Consider the following 17,894-nt stretch of genomic DNA (forward strand, 5'->3'; position numbering starts at 1 on the left):
AAAGAACACCTGTGCCTCTAGACACAGGAAGTAGGAAAAGGGACCCTTGTGCAAAGAGCATGGGGAGAATCCCTGTTATTTTTTCCTCTCTTCCCTCAACACTGCCTTTACAGTAGCCCCACAGGCCCTCTATGACCAACAGATAGCGTAGGAAACTCCAAGAGCACCCTAGCTTTCTGGCCAGCAGAACTGGAAATGGGAGGTCCTGGGAGCCACAGAATATGAAGGAAATCCCCCAAAGGACAGAGGAGATGGGAATCCCTAATTGTGTGTAGTGGTTATGCAGCAACAGGTAACTGATATAGGGTCCCCTGTCTTTAAGTCATTCAGGTCAGCCATTTGTGTTGTCCAACAACTAATTGGTCATACTTACCACAAAGTCTTAATTTGTTAATTGTGGAGATGAAATGAGATTTTCCATGTGAAATGTATTTCTTTATATTTTCATTCAAATTTTGTCTTAGCCCGTCCTTCTGGTCATATAAATATCAGAAAATGAAGTTACATGGAGGCGGCATGGCTATTCAAGTTCAAGGGATGATAAGATAGGAAGACTACAATTTTAAAAAGCCTAATGAGTAATTAATGTCTAAACCCATTGAAACTCAGAAAAAAATTGTCCCAATTTGCGGAAGAGAGAGAAATTCTGGACATACCCATGCAGGACTTACTAAAAGACAGCCACATGAGAACTGGTCGGTAAGGTTGTGAGCTGCCATGACAGAGCACTGGAGTTCTAGAAAGAACAACGAACAGCCCCTATCGAGTAACCAGCCTTGGTTCTGGTCCCCTAGTTTTCCACCTTCCTGTCTTGAACCTGGAAGACCCAGAGAAGGGGCGGAGGAGTGGAAGAGCAGACCTCACTCCTCTGGCTTGGCAGGACAGAAGGCGTCTCTCTGGGCTCAGGTGGGTGTAACAGGAGGGGTCGGAGGAGGCGGGAGTTCTTATAAAGTGTTCCTTCATTGCTTTCTTTCATTCCACTGAGAGTTATTGCAGCCTGCTGTGGATCTAGGGCTGCTCCAGGCACCGGAAATATATCAGTGGACAAAACTGACAAAAATTTCTGCCCTTGTGAAGTTTACATTCTAGGGAGAGACTGACAGTAAACATAATAATATCAAACAGGTGATGAGTGCTATGGAAAAAAGAAACAGGGGAGCAGGTAAATAGATAGTGGAGCATGGAGGAGGAAAGGGACTCAGTGAAAAGGTGGGATTCCATTCCCTTGAGGGAGGGAAGTAAACAATCTCCATAATTAAAGAGGGCAGAGGGAACAGCCAGGGCAAAACCTCTGAGGTGGGAGGTGGGTGGGATCTAGGAAGATCAGGGAGACCAATGTGGCTACGGCAGAGAAAAGGGGAGAGCAGAGGTCTCCTGAGAGACAAGGGGTGGCGGGCTTTGTTCTTAGATTAGAAAGTGACAAGAAAAGTGGAGCCTGGACCATAAGAGACCGAAAGGAGGAAAATGTAAAGAGGCATATAGGTTTACTTGGCTATACGAAAGCAGAGCATTCCTGTAAATCGAAGAGCGAAGAATAATCCCCCCACCCCCAACCTCACTTTCCCAAAGTTCCGTTTACGAAAGACCTACATTAGTACCTGTCTTCGCTAATGGAAGGAAATCCGAGGGGCTGCCGCTTTTACGAAAAAACCTATTACTCTACTAATGCAGGTCTTCTGCAAGAGCCCGGATACCAATTTTTCTTTTTTAGCGGCTCTACTAGGTCCCACCCTCTCAACTCGCGACAGCCCAGCGAGGCCCCGCCCCTCATCGGAAAGCTAGCCCATAAGACACGCCTCTCCCACCGTGGTCCCGCCCCCTCCCTGAGTGACAGCTCATGGGGCACGCCCCTCCTACCGTGGTCCCGCTCCCCCCCCCACCCCACGGACAGACGGCCCAACGAGGTCCCACCCCCCACCGTGATCCCGCCCCCTCGCGGTGCGACGGCCCAGCGAGGCTCCGTTCCCTCCTCCGTGGTCCCTCTCCCTCTCAGAGTGACAGCCCACAGGGCACGCCTCTCCCGTGCGCCGCTGCGTTCCCGCTCCGGGCCAAAGGCCAGCTAGGCCCATCTCGGTTTTCTGAGGAGCCGTTCCGGTCCGCGCCTGGACGACTCCCCACCAGGCCCCGCCCCGCTCAGTGCGACGCAGGGCTGGGCCCCGCCTCTCCCGGCGTGCTCCGGCCCTGCCTGAGAGCTCTGGCGTCTGGGCTCCGCCCGGCCTGCCACACCCAGCGCCCGCCCCGCCCGCCCCGCAGGCCCCGTCCCGCCCCACCCCTCGAGCGTCCACGGTGGTGCCTCCGGGTCGCGCCGGCTCTCGGGCCCGCCTCCGAAGACGTGGAGTGCAGCTGCCGCCGGTACGTGGGGGAGGGGACCGCAGACCCCCTCGCTGTCAGTGGTGTGGAGCCGCGGTCCGTGCGGTGCTGAGCCTGGGCTGCCCGGCGGCGGCGGGGTGTCTCCAGGGAAGCCTCTGGCCGCCCTTCCTTCCCGGGGTACCTCCCAATGCTGGCAGTCCCAGGAATGGGGAAGTGGAACCGGGATGGGCGCAGATGCGGGATGGGGGAGGGAGGACTGAAGGTGCTGGAGAATGGCAGTCGCAGGTGGGGGCTGGGGAGAGCCGAGGTTTGGGGAGGAGGGTTGAGTAATGAAAGAAACGTAGTGAGGCCGAAACCTGGGGCTGGAGTCAGGATGGGGGTTTGGGGTCTTCGGAACTAAGGAGAATGAGGTCGTGGGTGAGGGTGAAAAAGACAGCGAAGCTTATAGAAGGGCGTTTTTTGGAAGGACCAGCTCAGCGGGGCTCAGGATTCACGCTTCCCGGGACAGTCCGGGGAGCAGGGGACGGTTAGGAATATGTCAGAACGAAGTGTGGCTGGAGCGAACTTGCAGGGTCACGCTCTCACATCAGGGTTATTGGGTTTCCAGGGTCTTGACTGGGACATATCGTACATTTTAAGTAATAAATGCAAGTCAGGGGCAGTGCCTGGGACACCTGAGAAATGTGGATGGAACAGAGTTCTCCTATAGGCTGCTTCTGTTTTCCCGGTGCCTTCACAGCGCCAGCCTTGGTGTGCGCTGTCTGCTGCAAAACACTGCTCCAGCAGCCAAGACAGTGTGCGGAGGTTACGGATTTAAAAATAAGTACAGTTGAGGTTCACTCGGACTGAAAAGCAGTTGTATCCCATTCCCTTAAATCCTGTGGAGTTTAATTTTTAAAAATCTAATCCTGTGGAGTTAAAAAAAATTAAATATTATTTGTCTCCTTTCAATTTGAAGTCACACTAAGCTATAGAACTGGATGTTTTCTAAGGGCCTATTCTGTGAGTATGCTAGTTTTCAATTCACTGTGGAAAGTAAACCATATCTGTTCTGACCAGCTATTGCTGAAAGAATTGAAGAATTTCAGGTGAAGAATGAAACTTAAGAGATCTAAAATAATGGAAGGGAGTAGAAAGGGCCTGGTAAATTCTAGTGTGTGCACTTAAAAAAAAAAAGCCAGTGAAACTTTTTTTTTCATTGTAGGAACTTGGAAGATTGAGAAAAAATATAAGGATGAAAATTAAAATCCCATTTAATTTCACCAACCCTGTTAACGTTTGGGTGCAATTCTTCTTAATTCTTTTTGTATTTTATTGTGTATTAAAAGTATGCGTTAATCATTGGGGTCATATTGTTATATTACTTTGCTTTTTTTTTTTTCCCACTTGGCATTTTCCTGGATCATTAAAAATTCTCTTTAAGCATTTTTTTAAAAGATTTTATTTATTTATTTGACGGAGAGAGACAGTGAGAGAGGGAACACAAGCAAGGGGAGTGTGAGAGGGAGAAGCAGGCTTCCCGCCAAGCAGGGAGCCTGATGCGGGACTCCATGCGGGGCTCCATGCGGGGCTCCATGAGGGCCTTAATCCCAGGACCCTGGGATCATGACCTGAGCTGAAGGCAGACGCTTAAGGACTGAGCGCTACTCAGGCGCCGCCCCTCCTTAAGCATCTTTTTATTTATTTATTTATTTTTTTAAAGATTTTATTTACTTATTTGACAGAGAGAGAGATAGCCAGCGACAGCGAGAGAGGGAACACAAGCAGGGGGAGTGGGAGAGGAAGAAGCAGGCTCCCAGCAGAGGAGCCTGATGTGGGGCTCAATCCCAGGACTCTGGGATCACGCCCTGAGCCAGGGGCAGACGCTTAACGACTGAGCCACCCAGGCGCCCCTCCTTAAGCATCTTTTTAAATGGTTGTATGGTCATCAGATGGATTCATTCTTGTATCACATGTTAGAGTTTTCGTTTTGTGTCAGGTGCTGTGCTTACAGGTGAGATTCAGTGTTGCTCCAGGTTTTCAGCCGTTATTCCAGCCCAAAATCTTGGCAGTTTGTGGCAAAATGAGAGTAGATAGAAAGTTTGAAGGAGAAGAGGAAATATTGTTGCTTCACTTCATTGGTCAAGGCTCAGTTGGGTGATTCTGTGCCCAAGTGGCCTTCTGTTGGTGCAGCATCTAATTGGGCCTGGGCTTGGGCTGCTGTGGCCAGGCTGTCTTCAATAGATCTTGTCTCACTTCTCCTGCGTCTTCCTGTGGAATCCTGATGCCGCCAGGTTCCCAGGTATAAGAATGGGCCTCAGCCGCTTCCTTACCTTGTCAGTGTCGCTGAGGCACAGAGTGTCAAATTCTAGTGAGGGTGGGTGTGTGCGGTGCTGGTTTTCCACTGTCAAATTTGCCCACATCTTATGTAACACCAAGAGGCAGCTGCCTTAGGTCTCAAGGAAGGAATGTCCCACTTAGGCCAATGCTGCCATGAGGCTTCTTGTTTTCACTACCTTAGACTCACTATTCACACCATTGGGCCAGCCAACTGGGAGAAGAGGGTTTAGGGCATGCCTGGATTCTGCTGACCAGTTAACTGTAAAGTTGAGTCCTCCTTACCTGTACCTGCTGCATGCAGAACACAGGGGCAGGAATCTCCCAAGGAAAGGGCATCCCAGAGGTGTTCCTATACAGAGACAGAAATTCCCTGAGCGGTAGGTTCCCCTAGGTGGGTTATAGAGACCGGAAGAAGAGAGCACAGGAGGTATAGCAGAGTGGGGAAGGGGCATCTTAGATAACCAGGTGTGTAAGTACATTGTGGCTCAATGGATGGCATAAGTGTAGGACAGCTGAAAACCTCAAGCATGAATGGAGCAGAGTTGGTCCTTAAAGGACTGTCACCAACAGTGTTGAATCCTCAAGAGCACTTTATGTACTAGAGCCTTAAAGGGGTCAAGGCTTACCAAGCCCCACTAAAAACGCTTAGTGGGCATTCTCCCCCACCCCCTATCCGCATGGTTCACATTGCTCAGAGCAGTGTCTACATAACACTGGCACTTGTGTTGTCTAATGGACTTGTGGAGCTAAAGCATGCAACTGCACAGTTTGCCCAGGCCAGTGTTTCTTCTAATGACAAGACTGTACAACTGACTTTATTGACTCAGTTCACAAAAAGGAAAAAGAAAAAGATCTTTTTCATATCATTGAAAGAGTACTGGATTTCAGTCCTGTATCTGCCACACTGGTTGTGTGATTTTGGGTCTTGTGAACATGATATAGTGAGGTCACGGGACTAAATGACCCCTAAGGCACCTTGTGCTCTAAAAATTCTATCATTGTGCAGCTCCTCTGGTGCTTTTGGCCATCTCCTTCTGGATAGGAGGGGGTGTGCCTAGGTACTGAGTCCTTTCATTTTATATACTGTTGGACAGAAGGCTTTTTCATTGTTAGTGAACCTTTTCTCCAAACAATCTAAAGTTAGACAACTTCTTTTGTACAAAGTTGGTATGTTTTTAATCTGGGGACTAAAGCAAAATATTATCTTGTATTATACAGTTTTAAAAAGTATCATTTGGCTTTTACTAAAGGCTACATTTAACACTTAGCATTGAAAATGTGGGGCTTCTATACTATTCTATGTACAACTATATATAGTGTATATATAGTTCTATATACAACTGTAAAAGCCATTTTTTTCTAATTATAAAAAACTCTTGCTCATTAAAATTCAAATCAAAAAGAAAAATGTAAAGAAGAAAATAACAATCAGCTTAAATCCTACTACTTAGACATGGCAGTTTGGAGAAATCTATCTGACCAAATCATTGGTGGGACATTTATTAAAACGCACACAGTATAGGGACGCCTCGGTGGCTCAGTTGGTTGAGTGTCTGCCTTCGGCTCAGGTCATGATCCCAGGGTCCTGGGATCCAGTACTGCATCAGGCTCCTTGCTCAGTGGGGAGCCTGCTTCTCCCTCTGCCTGCTGCTCCCCCTGCTTGTGCTCTCTCTCTGACAAAGAAATAGATAAAATCTTAAAAAAAAAAAAAAAACAACGCACACAGTATAGACTGAAATGTGAGTGTTTCCACACATGGTTCAGGGTATGCGCTCTGGCCTCAGGCCACCAAAGTTTAAATCCCAGTTCTCCTGCTTGTTACTATGTGACATTGGACAAACCTACTTAACCTCTTTGACCTCGTTTTCTCACCTGCTGAATGAAAGTGTTGGAGTTTCTTCTTCAGGGGGTTGGTGTGAGAATTTAATGAGTAGCCCAGTGCTTTGCATGTAGTAGGTCCCCAGCAAAAGTTAGCTAATGTTGTCATTTTGATATTAGTATGGATTGTGTATATCCATAAGTGGGATCATGCTTTGCTTTTTTTTTTTTTTTTTTTACTTTACAATGTGTTATGAAATGTTCTCCATGTTAATATAGTTGCATCTGGATCCTAGTATGGATGGTTCTGGTGTGTAGTTGTGACACATTTTATGTATTTAGACAATCTCCTCTTGTTAGACTTTCAGGTTGTAAGTTGTTTCTTTTTTGTTTCTTTGCCATAACTAAAACCCAAAAATAAATAAGAAAGAGTAATGAACTTCCACTATATATGCATTCTATTTTATTATCTCCCTGGCATAAATTCCTAGAAATAACATTGTTGTGTTGAATAGTAGGAGTATTTAATATTGCTTTTCATACTGCCACTCTGCCTTCTGGAAAGGTGATATCAAATTACAACATCTGTCAGCCATATGTGAGAATGCCCAATTTTCTACACCTGTGCCAGAACTGGGTTCTGTCCACCTTTCAACTTCAGCAAATCTGGAAATGGAAGGCATCTTCTACTTATTTTGCATTTAGTTTATTAGTACTTTTGAACATCTTTTCAAAGTGTGTTGGCTGCTTGTATTTCTTCTTTTGTCACTTGTGATTTCAGTTTTCTGTATTTTTTGTTGATTCGTAGGAGCTCTTTGGATATCAGAAATAGCGACACTTTTGTTTATAATGTATTGGAAATCTTGTTAAGGCTGTCTCAAGTAATGAAAGGCGTATAGTATCTCAAATGAGATTAAATCAGTGTGCAAATATTTATTATGAATCTCTAGCTGGTGCTCATATACATGTTTAGGAAGGAAATCTGCATTTAGTGTCTCAATAAGATTGTTTTATGACCTGGTAATTATGAATAAGGTAGGCCTTTTATTACTGACGTTAGGTAATGCATAATGCCAGAAAACTGCCACCTTTGATGCATGTCCACATGTACCATGCTGAACCCTTGATTGTGCCCTTAACTTAAACATTCTTTCCAACATGCTTCTTTATTTACTCTTTTCCATGTCCCAGGTCAGTGACCTTAGAGTTATCCAAGTACTTTTTCCGAGTTGAAGGGTGTCTGGCTCTCAGCCTCCCTTCCCAGAAAGTTAATCCGCCTCCTCCTGCTGCCCTCCCCAACCCGTTACTGCTATTGTACTCAATCCTTGTGTTAGAATGATTTGGCGCACACTTGCTTCTGGTAAAAGACTGTGAGCTCCCCAGAAGCGAGATGGGGACCTGACTTACTTTTGTGCCTTCAGACTATCACAGCATGGCTCAAAATAAGTACTGCATAAATGTTCGTTGCATTTGGTATTTCCATTTCAAAGTTAATGATGCTTAAGCCTCTGTAGTCTACTGGTAGATTAATCATTTTTCCCAACTTTTTGTTATGAAAAATTTCAGAAGTTCAGGGGAGTTGAAAGATGAAAAACACTCACAATCTTGCCCCCTAAATTCACCTACTAAGATTCATATCACTCTGACATACAGCTAATCCTCTGCTCAGAAACCTGCACTGACTCTTTTCTGGCCACTGGAGCAGATGTGAACTGTAGCATTCCATATCCATAAATGGTCACAGCTCACAAAATGTTGCCCTCTCTGCTTTGGTCAGGCCAGTCTTACTGTTCTTCTCCTATACTGTCTTTATTCTTGCATTATTGATTTTATACATGTTATTTCCCTGTGTAGAACACGCTTCTCTCCCTTTTTTCTTTCTTTCTTTCCTTTTTTTTTTTTTTTTTTTTTAAGATTTTATTTACTTATATGACAGAGAGAGCACCAACAGGGGGAGCAGCCAATGGAGAGGGAGAAGCAGGCTCCTCGCCCGAGTAGGGAGCCTGATGCGGGACTTGATCCCAGGACTCTGGGATCATGACCTGAGGCTAAGGCAGACGCTTAAGTGACTGAGCCACCCAGGCACCCCTCTCCCTTTTTTCTTGATTGAAAACTTTTGCACATTAAGTGTTCTGAGTTCCCACAGCTCTAATTGCTATCTTTTCTCATTCTTTCATTCTGTATAATTCCTGACCACATTATTTTAGCTGTTGGAAGGGGAGTACTGGGTCCTGTTTTGATCTGGTTACCTTCATAGAGCCTAGCATGCTGACTTTTGATTTGGCTCGTATTTTAGAATAGCATTCCTGAAGCATTTGTGCTGTCATGTGAATCCAGGTTGCCCCAAAACTATGCTCTGTTAGAGAAAAACAAAAGCTTATCACTATAAGTCAGATTACACTGGTCTGTTTGATCAGCTTGTCACAAGATCATGGTTCACCCCAAAGAATGGAAAGGTGTTCTATGGTGTTGGGCACTCCTTTTGTGATTATTCCCAAGAATTGATTTGCACTTGCACTTTGGAGTCATTAAAACTTACATCAAGTACAAAGCTAGAATAAGTAAGTCTAAAGTCTAGGATTTGTCCCTGCTGTGAATCACTGCGTTAAAGAGATTCACATGAAAAACATTTTAGAGAGAGTCCATTAGGCCTTAGTGACTGATGCCAGTTGTGTGTGTGTGTGTGGGGGTGTCCTAGTTGACTTGAGTATTTTTCAAGCTTGGAAATGGAGATAAAGATGATATTCCCAAGAAAGAAAAACTAGGAAAGAAGGCTGGTGCTGGGGATATTAACTCCATACTTAAACATGAATTCAGACTGTGTCAATTCCCTGCTCTTACTTAACTGGTGACTTCCATTGTTTATCTGACAAAGCCCAGTTCCTTTGTAATCAGGGTCCCTCGTTAGATACCTGCTCATTCCCATCCTAGCACCCTGCCCCCCACCCCCCACAGGTAGTGCTGCAGCTATACCTAATCACTTGTATTTCTCTGATTCTGTTGGCTGTTTTTCATTATTATTTTGTAGGGGAATACTATTTCCTTCACTTAGAATGCTATCCAAGTCTTGCCAGCAAACTCCTCTTCATACTCATCCTATGCGAGAGCACATTTTGCACTGCTGTCCTTCCCTTATCTGAATGTCCTCCCTGCTGTGTTCTGAGCTGCTTATGGAAAAGGATGATGTTCCCCCTGACTTCGAATGGGCCGAGCTCACACATGTGCTCTGAACCATTGGTTGAGCCTGTCATATAATCCATCTGGATCATGAAAAATTTTCCTTTTTCTTAGAAGCCAGAATTAGGTATAATTAAGAGAAAATACAATTATGTATGTGTTTATATATTTCTATATATTTCTCTTTTCCATTGTAACCCATGTGCTTTTTATTTTATTTTAATTTCAGCAAGTTTGTGAAAGATGAAAGTGACCTTATCAGCTTTGGATACTTGTGAGAGTTCCTTCACACCTTTGGTGGTCCTAGAACTGGCTCAGGATGTCAAAGAAGAAACCAAAGAATGGCTGAAAAATAGAATTGTCTCTAAAAAGGAAGATGGAGGTAAGTAAAATAAATATAACTCAGACTTAGTCATGATCAGTGACTAAAAATATTTTTTTAAATATGTTTTACAGTTATTTGATATATTTCTAAAGTTAATATCCATTTCTTTGCTCTTTATTATTTTTCTGGACTTGAGAGGAGATCTTAAGTCCACATTAGACTTTAAGCGACCTGAGCGATTTTGTTCACAGCTATAAATGCTGTTCCTGGCACACAGACTGGCACATAGTACGTCAATATTTATCAAACGAATGAACAAGTATCTGTTGAATGCTCTTTATGGGTCAGTTATGATGCTAAGGGGGAGAGATTAATATGGTCTCTGCCCACAAGGATGTTACTGTCAGTGTAAGGAGACTGAATGCCAATTCCTGGAAATTGAAGTAACAGGTTGAACCCCCCCCCCCAAAAAAAAAACCTTAATGAAAGAGCTGTTACAAAACAATGCATGATACTTAAAAATGAATTGTATGTAAACTAGCTGGAAGAGTAAAGGAAAGATAGAGGTGACACTTGGTGATAGTTTTGGGCTGGAAAGGGATGACTTCATAGAAGCCAGAGCTTAGCCCTCTCCTGAAGGGCAGAAAGGGATCTAGATCGGGTGAGAGGGTGGAGGACATTTTACATGAGCAGACACTTCCTAAAACTATACAAAACAAGAATGGATATGCACTTGCACTTCACCTAAAACTTCACCAAATCTCCAAACACTGAATAAAACTTAGACTGTTTTTAATGAAGATTTTGACTGTGAACGGAAATGCTTTTCTTTATAATAAAACCTTGAATCGAAGTGGAATTTTTAATTTTTTGCAAACAACTGAACCAAAAGAAAACTTAAAAACAAGAGTACCTTCTTCCTGAAATCTGAGGTGTTTCACTGGGTTGGAGTCCCTTCTTTAAAATTCCTGTGATGGAAGAACATTTGTAATGCCTAAGAGTGAGGGACTCCAGTGTATTCCCAGTCTTCTCTGCTCACTGTGTGGCTTCAGCAGAGAGACACAAGGATGGGGTGGGGGTAGGCATCTTTCTACACTGCTGGGAAATAATGAAAAGAACATTCCAAAAGAGTATTCTGATCTTTCAGGTAAAGGTAGTGGACTTAACACTCATATTTACTTTTACTGTCTTTCAAACATCTACTGAAATGACAATAAAAGGATTTTTTAAAAAAGATAAAAGTCCAGTTTGACAAAGAAGAAAGGAAAGAATATAACAGCAGCACCATTTTGGAAGCTAGAAAACAGGTGGATGAGTGGTAAATAACTTCTCAGACTTGAAAAAGTCAAAGCCGAAGTTGGCAGGGGTACAAATTGAGGTGCAGTTTGGTTTACACCACAGAATACTCCTCAAGACTTAGGTATTAGTGACGTTGGGGGCTTATGGAGGTGTAAATAAGTGGTACCAAGAAAAAGAAAAAAGAATTGACCGAGATTCATTTAAGAAATAGATCCCCTGATCCCTTCTGTATTCTACCATCATAGCAGAAGACAAAATTTTCTCTGCAGTGGGTCAGATGCTTGGATTTTGGCATGGAGGCTTTATGCACAGTTGAAAATAGAGATTCTGTACTGAAAATAGGATAACAACTGACTGTTGTTACCCCATCCTCCGGCCCACCAACCTCATACCTAATTTAGTTTCCAAAATGTTAGCAGCTAGATTCAAATCATCTAGGAAGCAGATTGAATAATCTTTTTTGGGGGAGTCTGATCAAAAACAACATAACCAAAGGTTCAGAAATCAGAGAGTTGCCCATGGAAAACAACCTGGCCAGATGACTATGCATTAAAGGCTATATCCTTAATGAGCTCCATCTAAGCCTTCAGAACTTTACAGCCTCCTAGAGTCCCTTTCTTACTTAAACATGCACATATCATAAAAGATCACCAAACATGTGAGAAAAATCCCTGACATGAAAGAGAAAGCTAAAACTAAACAAACAGATAAAAACAGCAAACTCTGCAGAAGAAGAAAACCAAGAGAAAATTTACAACTCAACTCTCAGTTATGAGAAGGTGGGACAGACATTCAATAAATCAAGAGTTGGATACTGTAAAATACTCATTTAGGAAAAAAAGCTCATATAAAGTAGAAGTATGAAAGCAAAATTTAAAAACTTGGTAAAAGAGTTGGAAGATAATTTTGATAAAACCTCCCAGAAAGTAGAGCAAAAGGTACAGAACTGGGAACTTTGACAGAGAAAAAGTAAGGAAGTTAGAGGACTAGTCTAGGAGGTACACATCTGAATAGAAGGAGTTCTAGAAAGGGAACAGAGAAAAAGAAGAAGAAATCATCAAAGGAAAACTCAAGGCTGATGAGATGCTTTTTCGGATGGAAAGGGCCCACCCAGTGCCCTGCAGTGTAGATGAAAATGGCTTACTGTTGGAATGTTCTGGAACCATGGGAATGGAGAGGATACTACAGACTTCAAGAAAGAGAGACAGTAGGTCACACATAAGGGATCAGACTTCTGAGCAGCAACACAGAAAGCTAGAAGGCGTTTTCCAAAGGAAATCAAGTTACTTGTAATTCTTATTTATTTGGAAGATAGATTTGAATTGTTAATATATTTTCCTTGTATCAAACTAGAAACAATACTTATTTAGAAAGTTTTCATTTTTGAAACGTTTCTAAGATTGTGCTTATCTTTGTTTTTGAAGGTGCCCAGCTTTTATTTAGACCACTATTAAATAAATATGAGAAAGAAACACTAGAAAATCAGAACTTATATCTTGTTGGTGCCTCCAATATTACGTTGTTACTGGGTGCAGAAGCAATAGGTTTGGTAAAAGAATGTAATGATAACACTATGAGAGCCTTCACGTATGGAACCCGACATAACTTCAAAGATTTTAATGGTGAGTCCCAAGATTGTTTATATCAGAATCAGTTTATCTCAAAAATAAGTTTTTGATGTATAGATCAGGCTGTGCGGGACATATGCTTTCTCACGGTTATTTGACAATGTCCTTGTAAAGCAAAAGCAGCCTTAGACCATAAGAAATGAATGGGTGAAGCTTTGTTCCACTAAAATTTGCTTATAAAATATGGTCCATGGGCCTTACTTTGTGACCCCTGGAATAGATGAACATAAATTATTGTTACACATGTAACTTATTTATATTTTTCTATTCTAATTCTCAGAATGTTGAATATTCACTAGCTTGATACAGAAAAATCTTATAATGAGAAATGCAGTAGTAGTTCAGAATTGTAGAATTGCCATTTCCTGGTAGGATAACTGGTTCTCTTGGTCTCACAGGGGGTCCAGAAGAGAATGGTTTCTGGAAAGAACTGAGAAGGCCAGGGTGGCTATGATGTCAGGGTGGGAGTTTGGTTTCAATTCCTGCCAGGGCTTTTAGAGTTAGTAGAAGATGTGATGTTAGGCTTTTTCAGACTCACTCTGGATTTTTATATCTTAGTGCATAAATGATAATGATAAAATTCACCTTATTTAAGAGGATTGACTTGGCAAAAAAAAAAAATACTGTTTTCTTTCTTTTTTTTTTTTAAAGATTTTATTTATTAGAGAGAGAGAGAGAGAGCACAGTGGGGGGTGAGGAGGGGCAGAGGAAGAGGGAGAAGTAGGCTCTCCCCTGAGCAGGCAGCCTGATGCAGGACTCCATCCCAGGATCCTGGGAGCATGACTTAACCGACTGAGCCACTCAGGTGCCTGAACAATACTGTTTTCTTATCAGGCTATCTTCTCCCTCATTTATGGGAGGGATGTTAACTCCAGAAGGGAAGGGCTTGCGCTTGCGAGTTTGGAGGAGGAGAATTTGTCATACAGCCAAACTTCAGTTAGAAGAGTGTTAGAATTAAAGAGCATGTTGCCTTTTGCTCATTGGTATTAGATGAGATCAAGCAAGTATCTGCCATTTAGATATTTGTACTATATTATATAAGAACTAGTACTGTAGTCCCCCCTCCTTAGTGGTGGGGGGGGCTATATTCCCAGACTCCCAGTGGATGCCTGAAGTAGCAGATAGTACTGGATCCTGTATATGCTGTTTTCCTATGCGCACATCCCTGTGATAAAGCTTAATTTGTAAACTAGGCACAGTAAGAGATTAACAATAACAATAATAAAATAGAACAGTGATAACAATCTACTGTAATAAAAATTCTGCAAATGTGGTCTCTTTCTCTCTCAAAGCATCTTATTTTACTGTATGCACCCTTCTTCTTGTGATGATGTGCTGATGAGATGAGGTGAGGTGAATGACCTAGACATTGCAACATAGTGTTGGGCTACAACTGACCTTCTGACGATAGGTGAGAGGGAGGGGATCATCCACTTCTGGACTATGATTCATGCAGGTAACTAACTGCCCAGAAAGCAAAACTGCAGATAAGGGGAACCATTGTACAGTGATTGAAGAATTGTATTATGTGAAGGCAAAGCAATATTTTTATTCTTATAGAATATCTAAGGTGCTTTATGTTCTGTTTAATTTAGCAGTTTTATACTTTGCTTACTCCTTATTTATTGTTTATATCATCATTTCTATAATTCCAAGTTACTTGGATAGTATTAATTTTATTTTGGCTATTACTGAGAAAATAACTGGAAATTTTTATGTTCATTTAGATGACAATGATGACTTCCTTACAATGGCAGAATGTCAATTCATTATCAAACATGAGCTTGAAAATCTTAGAGCCAGAGATGAAAAGATGATCCCTGGTTACCCGCAAGCAAAGTTGTATCCCGGAAAATCATTATGTAAGTCATTGTATCAACCAGCTTCATGAATACACATTCTAATGCAATTATCTTCTCTTAGTAGACATGAATAACAACTTAGAAAGGCTTTTTTTTCTCTTACTGAAAGATACATAGAACTTTACAATAACTTATTTTTTCATGAACATATCTTTTGCTACTAGGCTTCCTTATATTGTACCTTTAGATCAAAATCTTCTGTATGGTTCACTACTTATTTATTGAGGTCTCACAGCATTCAGTTAGCTTAAAATTGGGTGTGAATACATATATGTATTACTCATGTTAAGATTAGCGGAGTTTACTTTATGGCCAGACACTTCCTCTAGGGAGCCTGGGGAGGAATGAAAACAGGAGCCATCGTCTTTTCCTGGAGCCCTCTTTCCATCTGCTCTCATCTCAGTGAGTGAGAACTTGGGAGCAACGCTTAGAAAGAGTCACAAAGTGACGTAATACCTGAATGCAAATCAGTCTTCAACTTCGTGATTTTGTGTCATTCCATCTGAGTGAGAATACTAGTTTGCAGATGAAAGTGCTCACTACAGTGTGTAATTCCAAGTTTGCCTCAGAACCCCCCAGATGGTGGCAAGGCCTCAGAGCATTTTTGCTGCCCAATGCACTTTAAACATATAAGCCGCTGTGTTCTCTAGGTAGTCTTCACCCCCCCCCCCCGCCACCGCCCCAAGCCCCGGGAGGACAGATGCCTGAGAACCAGTGGATTGCCTTTTACTTTGTTGATACTGTCTTTTGATACATAAAATTTTAAAATTTTCATGAAGTCCAACTTACCTATTTTTTTCTTTTTGCCTATACCCTTTGGTGTCATATCTAAGAAATTATTGCCAATGTCATGAAGCTTTTCCTCTATATTTTCTTCTAGGAGTTTTATAGTTCTGGGTCATATATGTAGGTCTTTAATCCATTTTGAATTAACTTTTGTCTATGGCGTTAGGTAAGGGTTCAGTTTCTTTTTTTCTTTTTCTTTTTAAGGTTTCAGTTTCATTCTTTTGCATGTGGATATCCAGTTTTCCCAGTACCATTTGTTGGAAAGACTGCCCTTTCCCCATTGAATGACCTCAGTACCTTTGTCATAAATCACTTGACCATATATGTGAAGGTTTGTTTCTGGCCTCTGTTCTATTACATTGGTCTATATGTCTGGATGCCAGTACCACATTGTTTTGGTTCCTGTGGCTTTGTGGTCATTTTTAAAAAAAGATTTTAGTTATTTATTTGAGAGAGAGAGAGAGAGAATGAGCCTAAGCCAGGAGAGGGGCCAATGGGGAGGGAGAAGAAGAAGGAGAGAATCTCAAGCAGACTCCATGCTGGGCGTGGAGCACAATGTGGGGCTTGATCTCATGACCTTGAGCCAAGCCAAAATCAAGAGTCGGCTGCTTAACCCACTTAGCCACCCAGCACCTCAGCTTTATGGTAAGTTTTAAAATCAGGAATTTTTTTCTTCTTTTTCAGGATTGTTTTGGCTATTTGAAGTACCGTGAAATTCCATATGAATTTTATGATGGGTTTTTCTATTTTTGCAAAAGGCTTCAATGGGTATTTGATAGAGATTACAGTGAATCTATAGATTGCTTTGGGTAGTATTGACATTTTAACAATGTTAAGTCCTGTGAGCATGGGATGTATTTCCATTTATTTATGTCTTATTTCATTTAGCATTGTTTTGTAGTTTTTCATTGTGTGAATCTTTTATGTCTTTAGTTAATTTCTAAGTATTTTATTTTTTGTGATGCTATTATAAATGGGATTGTTTCCATAATTACCTTTTCAGATAGTTCATTGTTAATTTATAGAAATGCAACTTGTTTTTGTTTATTGATTTTGTATCCTGCTACTTTGCTGAATTCATCTATTAGCTATGACAGTGTTTTTGCAGAAAAGTTAGGGTTTTCTACATAAAATATAATATCACTTGTCAACAGAGATAATTTTACTTCTTCCTTTCTAAATTAGATGCTTTTTATTTCTTCTCTGGTTGTTTGGACTAGAACTCCCAATTCTATGTTGAATGGAAGTGGTGAAAGTGGGCATCTTTGTCTTATTCCTAATCTAAAGGAAAAGTCAGTCTTTCACCATTCACTGTGTTTGCTGTGGGCTTTTCCCAGATGGATTTTATTATGTTGAGGTAGTTTCCTTCTATTCCTAGTTCGTTGAGTGTTTTTTATCATAAAAGTGGTGAATTTTATTAAATGCTTTTTCTGCATCAAGTAGATCATATGGTCCCCCCCCTTCTTTCTGTTAATATGGTGTGTTACAGTTGACTGGTTTTTTACTTGAACTATCTTTGCATTCCAGGAATAAATTCCACTTGCTTGCTGTAGGATCTTTTTACTGTGTGGCTAAATTGAGTTTGCTAGTATTTTGTTGAATATTTTTGCATCATTGTTCATAAGGGATGTTGGCCTATAGTTTTCTTGTAGTGTTGTTGTCTGGCTTTGTATCAGGGTAATGCTGTCCTCATAGAATGAGTTAACAGTGGTCCTCATCAATTTTGGGGGAAAGTTTGAGAAGGATTGGTGTTAGTTCTTTAAATATTTGGTAAAATTCACCAGTGACGTTGTCAGGTCCAGGGTTTTTCTTTTCAGTGTCCTTAGTAATTCGGTCTCCTTACTAATTATAGACCTATTCAGATTTTCTTCTGACTTATGGTAGGTTTTCACTGTAGGTTTTGTGTTTCTAGGAATTTGTCCATTTCATGTGGGTTATCTAGTTTGTTGTTAGACAGTTGTTAATAGCACTCTCTTACAATCCTTTTTATTTCTGGAGAATTGGTAATAATGTCCCCATTTCTATTTCTGATATTAGTAAGTTAAATCTTCTCTGGTTTTTTCTTAGTTCATCTACCTAAGTATTTGTCAATTTTGTTGATCTTTTCCAAGAACCAACTTTCTTTTCTTTAGTTTTCTCTATTGTCTTTCTTTCCTCTATTTTGTTTATCTCTGCTCTAATCTTCATTATTTCATTCCTTCTGCTAGCTATGGGTTTAGTTTGTTCTCCTTTTTCTGGTTCCTTAATTGTAAAGTTAGGTTTTTCTTTTTTTCTTTTTTTTTTTAATAATGATTTTTTATTATATTATGTTAGTCACCATACAGTACATCCCCGGTTTTCGATGTAAGACTCGATGATTCATTAGTTGTG

General features: G+C 41.5%; 1 protein-coding gene across 5 annotated transcripts in view; it reads left to right on the top strand.

The window, feature by feature from the left end:
* The first annotated feature begins 2,222 nt into the window (after nt 1–2,222).
* Nucleotides 2,223–17,894, top strand: part of ANO10 (anoctamin 10) — a 237,082-nt gene continuing 221,410 nt past the window's right edge. For 3 of the 5 annotated variants that reach the window (XM_087870040.1, XM_045798359.2, XM_087870039.1), the window contains exons 1-4: nt 2,223–2,352; nt 9,854–10,006; nt 12,673–12,870; nt 14,604–14,738. In XM_087870040.1, the coding sequence (XP_087726166.1) occupies nt 9,868–10,006; nt 12,673–12,870; nt 14,604–14,738 (472 nt within the window). In that variant the 5' untranslated portion in view covers nt 2,223–2,352; nt 9,854–9,867. The remainder of the gene's footprint in view (nt 2,353–9,853; nt 10,007–12,672; nt 12,871–14,603; nt 14,739–17,894) is intronic. The other 2 variants (XM_045798357.2, XM_045798360.2) reach the window with 2 other exon arrangements.

This window comes from Ursus americanus, chromosome 20, assembly GCF_024610735.1.
Source record: "Ursus americanus isolate L20-20 chromosome 20, mUrsAme1.1.p, whole genome shotgun sequence".
NCBI classification, from domain to species: domain Eukaryota; kingdom Metazoa; phylum Chordata; class Mammalia; order Carnivora; family Ursidae; genus Ursus; species Ursus americanus.